Here is an 11,324-nt window from a genome sequence, read left to right as displayed (position 1 = left end):
ACTAGATTCCTGACGCCTGGGAGCAAAACCGACGTAAAGAAAAGAAAACTTTTCATCTCTATTATTTCTTCTAATATCCTACCTGCTTTGTTTTGTCACACCTGATAATTTCATCGCTCTTTTTCCCCATAAAGTCGATATCCGCCTACCTAGTGCTTCATTATCTTCTCTACCGTATTTTGCATCACATCCATCCTGTCCTTGCTCTTCAACATCCAGTTTTCTACCCAGCAGCCCTTTTCATAATGCTCTACATTTTTTTCCCTTTTTTGGTATGAAAAGTTTTTACGAGTTTACTTGAAAAAAAGTCCTCCTCAATTACATCCTCAAGTCTTTATTTAATTACTTAAAAATGTTTACTTAACACGTTCTGAATTCATTTTTTTTTATTTGATTTGTTGTAAATTTAATATTGCTTAAAAACCTACTCCTTTCCTTTCTCTATAAGTATCGGGAAAGTTCCTTGATTTTTTCAATTAACTTGAGATGTAATTGCAAATTTTTAAAAAATTTTAACTGGATAAATTTGAAAGAAACTGGCTATTCCTTAAAGGCAAACGAAGGTTGGAAAGCAAAGTGGAAGAGCTCAGTGATTAAACGTTTTGGGACAACTTTAACACCCAAAATTATAGGCTGTCCAAGAATGTGACCCTCGTGCTTCACAGTTTCTTACTTTGTGTTGACTGGGGTTAATTCATAGATTGGTGTGCCAGACGTTTAGTTTTGTAATCAACGTTTGAATGGTGTTAATCAAACCATGACCAACCTCAGATCCAAAAGCTGCCTCTTCTTTGACAAAAAGCGTTATCTGCAGATGTTGTGGCGGCTAGAGTTGATTTCAAAACAACATTGCTTTGTTTAATGGGAACAGTACAAATCTTGGTCGTTTTATCAAGACATAGCAGCAGAAAAGTATGTGAATTTTCCCATGTATCAGCTGTTTTTCTAAAAAGTTTACGATAGAAAAATTACAGTCAAATGATATCAACAGATCGCTGAAATCTTTACTTTTAAAAAAAGGGCTTGCTTTGCGATAACTATATTTCCGCGAGGGGAATGTACTGCATTTTGCATTCTCATACAGTACGGTATTTAGCTGGTTTTGGCAATACAGTCACAAAGCAAACTTCTCTCTAAAAATGCAACCTCTGTAGTGTTAAAACTTATGTATTGACTGGCATCAAATTTGTTGCTTTGCTTGATATACATTTAGAAATATTATTTGCCAAATATGGAGCACCAAAGAATAATCTCAGAATCTTAATATTTTCTAGGTATGTGACAATAATTTGCCAAAATCTTAGCTTGAAATTTTTTAAGCATTACAAGTATGAAATGCATGATTGCACATTTTATAAATATTTAGAGGCTGGAGAAGTAAAAGAATTTTGATACTGCTTTTTCGAAATTAAAAGCCAATAAGATTCGGAAGGGATGACCAGCATTATGTTCTAACCTTATGCCAACTTGTTTGTTTCTACTCGCAATGATTTGGTTAAGGTAGAGCTCTATATTTGCCGTTTGATTAAGAAATAGCCCTCAAAATACAATAGAAAATTATCATATTGTAGCAGAAGAAAATTCAAAGCTAGTCACTGTGGTATCAAGCGTTTGTGCGGTCATCGTACTCCTTGTTGTGATCCTTGTTGCATTCATTGTTTTCAAGCAGAAGAAAAAGAGGAACAAAGCAGTTATGCCTTGTCAAAAAGAAGTCCAACTAGACAGGACATTTGAAAATTCTGCTTTCGGTGGAGACAGTATGCAGTAAAAAAATTAAAGAATTCCACTTGATAATGCACTTAGGTTAAATTTGCTAAATGTAGTAGAATTCCTTAAAGTAATTTCTGAACTCTAAATTAATTTCTGAACTTTAAATTTACTAAAAAATTCAGAGAAAGACTAATTTCTTGCAAAAAAGAGCAGCCGGTATGAAAATAGCCGAATTTTGTCAGGTCACTTGACATTTCTACTGATAAACAAGGTCCAGCCCCTTCAATAGAAAACATTATTTGCATTTTGAATCATAAAATATTCATGTCAGCGAAATTGTTCTCAGTTTAGATACAGACAGTAGAAACTAATTGGTATTTTTATTGTCGTAGTAAAGCAATTTGGCTATAAGATTTAAAATTGAATTTAAAAGTTGGAGAAATAACAGAGCTCTAATGTGTAAGTACGGTGTGGAGGGATAGAAAACTCATACAAGAAATCTTAATAATATAAAGTGTAACAATTGTTTCACTGGTCTGGGAATGTAAAGTAATAATATTATCCCTCGACTAATGATGCTTTACGTGTCCAGCATTTTAAATGCATACGGCTTATTCGTAACGGGTGTTCGTAACGAAAAAGCAATTTTTCTTTCAATTTCATTATAGAAAGATTTGTATAAGCGTATGGGGGCAGCATTGTCAATTTTGATATATGTCATCTCCACACCATCCCCCCAACCCCCCAACCCCTTCCTCCCGTTCACAATCAGGGCACTGCTTGAACAGCGAGGACGGTTATTTTTCTTTTCTCTTTTTTGCTAATCCTCCTCCTTTTCCTTCTCCTCCTTCACCTATTTCTCTTCCTCATTTTCTTCCTCCTCATCCTCCTCCTCTTTCTCCCCCTCCCCTTTTTCCTCCTCCTCTTTCTCCTCCACCTGCTCAATATCCTCCTTCTTTATCTCGTCCTCTTTTTCTTCCTCCTCTTTCTCCTCCTCCTATTTATTCTCCTCTTTCTCCTTCTCCTCTTTCTCCTTCTCCTCTTTCTCCTCCTCCTCTGTCTCCTTCTCTTCTTTCTCCTCCATCTTTTTCTTCTCCACTTTTTTCCTATCCTCTTCAGCTTTCTTCTCCTCCTCTTTCCCTTCCTCCCTTTTCTCCTCCTCTTCTTTCTTCTCCACTTCTTTCCTATCCTCCTCCTCTTTTTCCTCCTCCTCGTCCTCCTCTTTCTCCTCCTCCTGCTCATTATCCTCCTTCTTTTTCTCCTCCTCCTATTTCTTCTCTTCCTCCTCTTTATCTCCTCCTCTTTTTCTTCCTCCTCTTTCTCCTCCTCCTATTTCTTCTCCTCTTTCTCTTTCTCCTTCTCCTCTTTCTCCTCCTCCTCTTTCTCCTTCTCTTCTTTCTCCTCCATCTTTTTCTTTTTCACTTCTTTCCTATCCTCTTCAGCTTTCTCCTCCTACTCTTTTTTCTCCTCCTCCTCTTTCCCGTCCTCCCCTTTTTCCTCCTCTTCTTTCTTCTCCACTTCTTTTCTATCCTCCTCCTCTTTTTCCTCCTCCTCGTCCTCCTCTTTTTCTCCTCCTCCCCTTTCTCCTCCTCCTCTTTCTCCTTCTCCTCTTTCTCCTCCATCTCTTTCCCCTTCCCTTTTTATTCGTTAACATTTTTTGTTAAAACGAGAAACCTTTGCGCTAGAAGCCTTGCGCAAATCAACTGATGTCAGATAAGCGGACAAAAGCAAAGTCAGATGACTTGGACTCAGTTAAAATGGGCTAATAAAAGATGATAATTTTTTACAAACTGGTTCTTGAGACAAAAATATTTTCGAATAAAGAGAAATACAACGTGTCTACTCTCAGTTGGGAAAAATGTTTGGATGGAGATGCCACCGATCGATTATAAAACATCGATGACATTTGGTAACATTTCACCACATCAAAAACTTTCTTGCAAAGCAGACATATCATTCGGTGCAGGGGCATAAAGCCATATTATTTCTTTACCGCTGCAGGTCTTTAATAAAAACCGGTCGGTACGAGGGTACATTCACGAATCTTTATCATTTTCCTTGCAATATTTATCGACAGTTTTTAAAAGTTTAAGTGTTTGTGAACATTTAATGCAATTTTGTGTAATGATGCAATACAGTTTTGATGCAAATTTGGTTAGGGCGGAATGCTCAGACGTTGGTGTCGCGAAAGTTGGTGCTCTTTTTGTCCATGAAAATTCTTTTAAACTTTTGTTTTTCATAATTTTTTTTGTATATCTGGAAATCGGCGGTCTTCGTGCATCCAATAATTCTAGCAATTTTACGATAGCTTTTTCCCATCATTGTGATAAAACATTATTTCTAGACACTGCGCAGAAGTCAGTTCTTTTGTTTCGGTCGCTACCATCTTGAGGAAAATCCCTCACAGAGTTTGCTTACATAGCAATGAGATTATTTTTTTCGACGAATAAATTGGTTAAGGGCCAAAAAAACTTCAAGAAAAATTTTAAGAAAATTGATAAAAATGTTTTGATGAAAACAAACTTTAAAATTTGTAAACAAATTTAGCTAACAACAAATTCGCAACTGAATTCGAAACTGTCCGGATACTTTTGTGACGGGAGTATATAAATATGAAGAACTTAACTGTAACATTTACAATGACGATACGCATAGCTATATATCTTAATACAAACATTAAATAAACCTGCTCTTATGAATGTAAGCTAAGAATTAACAATTAAAAACTATGCTGGTTGTGAAGATTTTGTAATTAATTAACTTGGGTGGAACCATAATCAGCCTAGACAAAGCAGTATAACCTGAAGAATGGCCAGCAATGTCCGTGTAGAGTGTTTTTTGATTATCTTCTGATAGAAATGATTTAGCGTAATCATGAGACTTTGATGTCTTCAAACCTCACAAAAGGCTAGATCTACATTTTGTTTCCAATCCAAGTAGCTGACAATACAGACACCCATGAACTTGGTTCTTGAACTCATTCTAGTTGATCATCATAAAATATTCAATTTAGTTCTTTTTCTCAGTGGCGTAACGTCTATGCATGTTAACATGCAGATTAAGGATGAGAACATCTAGAAATTCCAAAGTTTCTTTTGTCGTAACTGCATAAGTCTTCTCGTCTTTCATCCACTTTGCGAAAATCTCAGATGATTTTTGTAAACACGGAACAATCCTAACTGTTTTATTGTTTGGAGCAATTACCGTAAAGAAAGTTCAAAGAAATAATCTTTCGAAACCAGCTTTGTGTACTGTTACTAGACAGAAAGTTGAGAAAAAACTTGAATCACTCACACTATCAATGGAAAACTCTCCCATACTTTGCGCTGGCTTATGTTCATTTTCAAATGTTCCACTTGATCATCGCTGTTAAAAAAGGGCGGTCTCAAAAAAATCAGCTGCAGTTTTCACAGGTCATCTTAATCTTTCATAAGATCATTTCATGCCATAATCTACAAATTTTTCCTTTTTCATTTTAAATTTTTTTTGCGCAAATTCATCATTGAAATTGTGCCATTGCGTGGGAAACTTCAGAACTGCTTCTCTACCTTTGTTTAGTTGACCGGTGGCCCTTACCTACTCCATACTGGTAAAATAAAAAAGGTTCTCTGCTTTAAATATAATTGCTTATCTGTTTTGAATCAATCAAAGTTGACATTTTACAAAACTCAAAAAAAGTTTATTACAAGAATGGTCAATGGTTCTTGTACATTTTTCTCCAACTATTTTGGTCAAAATTGTGCATTTTTCTTTTGGTACTGTACTTTGAAACATTGGTGTATCAAATTGTATAAGTTAAGAAAGCACTTGTGGGACATATCTCTCCAAATTCTATAAATAGATATACATTCTCAAATTGACAACAAACTTCATTGATCGTGTTTTTTTTAACTATTTGGATAGGATTAAACTTTTCAGAATTTCATACACTTAAAACTTTATCTCCGCTATACAGAAGTGCAAATCCTCGGACAAAGTAAATTTAAATTTAATCCTCTTGATTCTCAACGGCGACCCTGAGTTATATTCCTGGTGATGCTGTAAAAAGACATCACAGGTTATCATTGAAAACTATCAGTTTCAAAGCAGCTACTTGCTGGTTTCAACGAAATGATGCTACAATCTTTTCTAAAAGAACAAGTTGATTTAAGTTCTGATTGGCTGTTTATGATTTCCCGCCTGGATTTTGTCTTAGGATGTAAACATTGCAATCGCTAGCTTTTGTGCTCAAGGGGAGTATTCAGACACAATGAGCCAGCAAAGTGAGTCAGACATTCTATTCTTGTCGGCAAGTTTGAGAATTAACCCACAAAACACCCTTAGATGGCAAAAATCCCCCCTTGTATAAGGTGCATTTTTGAGGGTGTTTCGCAACATTGCACAAAATTACATTTTACTGTACTTTAGCTTGTCTTTACTTAAGAAATCGTTATATTCATTTCTTTTGAAATGGAAATACTTCAATACTGAAAACTGAGAGCCAAAGTTATTTTCTTAAAAATATTATAAGTTTCAAATAAAATAGCAGTTCGGCCTTACAAGGGTTTTTGTACCCTGACCCCTGACACCCTCTACCTTCACCACTTTAGTATTTGTTGATTTAAATGGAAAAGAACAATTACTTCTGTTTGGATCGATTTATGGAAACCACGTTTATATGAATTCAAAAACAAATGATATTTTTGCAGTTTTTTCGCATTCTGCTTTATTTCACCTTATAAAATCGTTGTACAGCTTTTTACTAAAAATTAGTAACGTGTCCCTGTTAATCCTGTTTCGTATTAATTTGAGTTCACTGCCACAGACCACTTTTAAACAAGTACCAGTTTATACTTTTTCGCATAAAATGTCTTCATAAAGGTTAATTTTTTTCTCCACCTAACAAGGTTATGTGATTTATATTTGAATTTTGAAAAAAGGGTGACATTGGCTGGCAAAATAATTACCTTTAGTTTGAAAAAGTAACTAAGAACGTTCCCAAAGTCTGTATTTCCAAAGCATTAATGGTTTATTATAGGAAATTGCCTTAGAGATAAAAAATCCTTTTATTCCATTTAATTTGGCGTCTTCTTTTTGCTTTAAAGGTCAAAGCAAATTATATATTTTGCAAAAAGTTATGTACAATTATCACCAGAAATCACGTGCGTAAAATATGTTATTGTGCGTCAGTCATGTCAAGAAGTCGTCTATAAAAAAGGTTTGGTCCTTTGAATTGAAAAATGTTATTTAAGATTAGCCCGACCCAGCAGGCAAAAGCCGCAAATGAAAAGTAAGTGGATGGGCAGCTGAAAATCAACTACCTGTCCCAAAATAATATTATACTCTTTGACCAAAATGTCTCCTAATACCCTAAAGCACGATGAATCCAACTGATTAATCAATTCATATTCAGACTTAAGAATAGGTTATTTTCGATTTAGACATTAAAATACCTCAATATTTTTAAAGAATTCAATTTCGATGACATCAGCATCAAATAACTTAGATTCTACATTTCTGTAAGCAATAGTTTTAAGTTGATAATGAAGTTTTATTTGAACAGTTCATTTAAATGCTTCTTAAACAATTTTTCCGCTAAAGAAAAACTTGAGAAAGACACAAAATTCGTCGGCATCGGTAGAAGATATCAAATTGCAAGCATCTTTTATCACTTCTTCCTTTTTGAGGGTTTGGAAAGAATTAATTAAACATCTGAACTTAAAGATCGTTTAACCTGTATGGTATACGGCAGTGTAAGTCATTAATTATTTGATTGGAAAACAGGGAAGCCTAATAAAATTGACGAGAACCAACAGCAGCGAATTACCACAAATGAAAAGATGGTCTCTTCAGATCACACTGTATGTAATTCATACAAAGAATAAAAAATTTCAAACAAGAAACGACGATATGAAAAACTCAGACGATTATTTGAAGTTGTCTTTTGAAATTCAATCGACAATGTCTTGTAGAACGTTTGAATTTTATCACCATCTATGACTATAAAAGCCAATTGTAAAGCAACTATAATCAATTATTGAACTAACACTAAAATCAATACTAAAGTCAACACTAGAATAAACACTTAGATCATCGCTGTCTATAAACATTTTCCATAAAGACAATTTGGCCCTCTCTAAAGGCAGACAATAAAACTATAAAAAATTTAAGCTGAAAAGAGAAATTGATGACGAATTAGATACAAGTATAATTAGGCACCAAAACAATAAAGATGATGCTAATTTTATCTAAAAAATAATCTTTTTATAAAGTAGTTCATCATTGTAAATACAAGCAGATTCTCTGTATAAAGTAAAAACTAATATTTTTAAACATAGCAAAACTAATATATATTTTACACTGGGGCTTGTTTATTCAAATGTTCTGTCTAATTTACTTTTCATTCTTTTCGAAGATGAAAATGCATCAATATCCTAAAACAATTACTATATTGGATCGGAATTAGGAAATTGTTAAAAGAAACTAAAAAAGGAAGTGGATCAAAGTACGTACCATGTGGTAGATTATAAAACTTGAAATTGACGTTGTGTAGATACCTAGAAGACCATTACTATATATGTCATTATTTTCAACGTTTCTAGGAAATTTTGATGATAAATGGTGTCAAATGCTTTTCTATTAAACTGAGAAGACTCGATATTGATTGACAACAAAGAACTCATAAAATCAAAGGCCGCTATGTTGCTTAACAGTGGTCTTTAACAAATTAAAGATTTTAAACCAGTGCGAAAACCAGTGCGAAATCTCATACAATACCCTTGATTCAAGCAGCCAAGTAGCTACAGGGGAGTACTGGGGGCTGTGCACCTTCTAATGAAAATTTCGACAACAACTTACCCCCTTGGGCTACAGTTACTCCAAAACCCAACTCTTGGGATATCTTTCGAGGAATTTCTGGTTGAGTGGCTACAGAATCCTCGATTTTTTTTTTCAAAATATGTGTTCGGTTCTTAGTTCATAGCTCTATGTAAGCTCGATATATTCGAAATAAAAGCATCATCCACTGTTATGAATTTCTTCTTGTTTAATAGCCTGCCTCCTCGACCTATGATTCTTGCTAGAGTTTGCCTACCTAGTCGATTTCCACAGCTACGTGGCTGGATTCAAGTCGGAAATATTGTCTTTCTCTATAAAAAGCAGTTATCATGCATCTTAAAATGTGGTTGGATTCATTCAACTCCGTAAAAATATTTTGAATGGTAGCTAAGCATTTTCGCTCCATTCTTCATTTTTTATCTTTTCTGTGTACTAAAAAGTAGCTTCAAGCAAAGTTTCGTTTTGCTTGTCAATAATAAATATAATTTTGAATATATATTGCTATAACTTCCGTTAAATCTTATTGCAGGATTGTCAAGGTAAGGATTGGGCTGCAAATGTCGTTACTTGTTTTGACGCTAGCATCTAGTTCAATGAAAAACGGGTTTGTTCCAAGTCGATCCAAGGCAACGACAGCAAAAGAATCTGCACATCATACACCGCACAAAGTTGTTTTAATCAATCCATGCTCGTGGAGAAAAATCAAAACTCTGTGCATACTTGCTCATAACATGGCAAACATCTTACGATAGCTATCACCTGGCTATTAATCAATTATTTATGAGGGCAAATAAAGATGCATCTGACACTTGAGAGCCATTCAGTAAATGGCAGAGTTAGATTGGATATACAGGATATACAGATCGCTTTCCAGAACAGACGAAAACCAGCATGGCTACTCAAGGAAATGCAAGCAAGGTATTCTGTACAACTCTCCAGCAATCTTTCCGAGTACAAAACGATACTTCTTTGACCTCCACTGTAATATTAACAGTGTTGCAGTCTGCCTCTTGTGTTTTTACTGTAGTGATAAATTTAGCAATTATAATCGCTTTATTGCGAAAAGAGCAGTTAAAAACAGCAGCAAACCTTATACTTACCAGTATGGCCATTAGCGATTTTCTAGTTGGTCTAATAGTACAGCCACTTACTGTGACCCATCAGATATTTAATATATACGGCAATGATTCATGCTTTCTCCAAAACATTAACTCTTTGGTCGCTATCCTCTGTGTTGGGTTGTCTTTTGTAAATGTTTGCATGTTTGCAATGGATAGATGCTTCGCAGCAATCTTTCCTTTCAAGTATCTAGAAGACAAAGTATATAGAAAGTACCTGGCAATTATCATTGCTTCATGGCTGACAATAGGGATTCTGGTAATTCTCACATACATGAAACTATTCAGTGGAGGAATGCTTCAGCGGCTAATGACACTGTTATTCGTAATTTCGATGGTCTTTACGCTCCTTTCGTATTTCATCATCTATGGCACAATCCGTCGTCAGAAGAAACGCATTTCTAATATTTCATCTGCACCAACCAAAAGATTCGTATCTGCAAACTTTATGATACGTTTCAAGAGAAGAAGGAGATTCTCTTTTAGAGATTCAACTACAGACTTCCCACAAAGTTTTGTGTCACCAAGAGCTGATGAAGTGATTGAAATAGAACACGATCAAGTTGTAAAGATTGGTGGAGAGGGTGACATTGTAGATGGCTCAGAACAGAATGTTGAACAGATGATTAACCCAAAGTTGAGAACACAGAGAGCAACATCATACACAGTCATTTTCATACTTGCAGTGTTCATGCTTTGCTATTTGCCGTTGACTGTACTCAATATAATAACGAAGAATATAGAGATCGATGATAAAACACGCATTGTTGCATACGACTGGGCTAATTTCTTAATAGTGTTTAACAGCTCTTTAAATCCTATAATCTACTGTATTCGAGTAAAAATGATTCGAAATGAGGTTAAAGCTACTTTTAGTCGCATCTTCCGCTTTCCGATTAGATCTTGAAATGACGTAAGATACTGGAATGTATAAAGCTTGTGCAAATGTGTAGTTCTAGCTTTTGTTATTGTTGTATCCGTTCCAGGTTTTAAAAAATATCTTTAAAATGACGTGTCGGACATACTACGTAAAGCAAATAAGCTAAATCGGTAATATTCAAAGACAATATAAGACCTTTTCTGCATGTAATACTATACAATGTATATGCGACTCTATGGACAATGTGTAAAAATATTGTAAATACGCTGATAACAAATATGCTGATAAAACTCCCAATATGTTAATATTTAATAATTCTAACAGAAAACAGACTTGTTGAGCCGCTAATCAGGGTTTTACCACAGGCTAGGAAATAGGCAGAAGGGTAACTCTTGTCGCTTCCATTGTTGTTTTTGAAGCTCGAGTTACCTACAGATTTCTTAATTCCCCTTTAACCTCGATTTTATTAGACAAACTGAGCAACGACAAAAAAACATCCATTTATCAGATAATAGCCGAATTATTATACATAATTAGATTTGTTCACTTTCATGGGGTATTTCGTCTCGATAAAGCTGTCTACTTTCAATTCTTAAAAAAAATCACGACAGATACATGCTAAGCCTCGTATAATAAAACGCATGCGCTAGAATATTCAGGCTTCACCTGATGGGCAGAAGTTCCCCTTCTGTCTAATTCCTATTCTAGGGTTTTACTCTCAATGCGATCATCACGCAACTATGATAATATATATAAATAATTCTTTCTATACAGAATTGAGTTCTCATCACTGACGTGTT

The 11,324-nt window shown here is 34.8% G+C and overlaps 1 protein-coding gene across 1 annotated transcript; it reads left to right on the top strand.

The window, feature by feature from the left end:
• The first annotated feature begins 8,845 nt into the window (after positions 1–8,845).
• LOC135690053 (uncharacterized) lies at positions 8,846–11,070 on the top strand. Its single transcript, XM_065207501.2, has one exon. It carries the CDS (start codon positions 9,418–9,420, stop codon positions 10,549–10,551), a length of 1,134 nt encoding a protein of 377 aa, XP_065063573.2. The 5' UTR covers positions 8,846–9,417; the 3' UTR covers positions 10,552–11,070.
• The last annotated feature ends 254 nt before the right edge of the window (positions 11,071–11,324 follow it).

The sequence above is a fragment of the Rhopilema esculentum genome, chromosome 5 (assembly GCF_057945365.1).
Source record: "Rhopilema esculentum isolate cy_ngs chromosome 5, ASM5794536v1, whole genome shotgun sequence".
NCBI classification, from domain to species: Eukaryota; Metazoa; Cnidaria; class Scyphozoa; order Rhizostomeae; family Rhizostomatidae; genus Rhopilema; species Rhopilema esculentum.
Note: the sequence above shows the minus strand (reverse complement) of the source record. Positions and strands in the feature narration are given on the sequence as shown.

Bases quoted from the DNA above. Each gene is read 5' to 3' on its own strand.
- LOC135690053 (XM_065207501.2), top strand. From the start codon at position 9,418: ATGGCTACTCAAGGAAATGCAAGCAAGGTATTCTGTACAACTCTCCAG.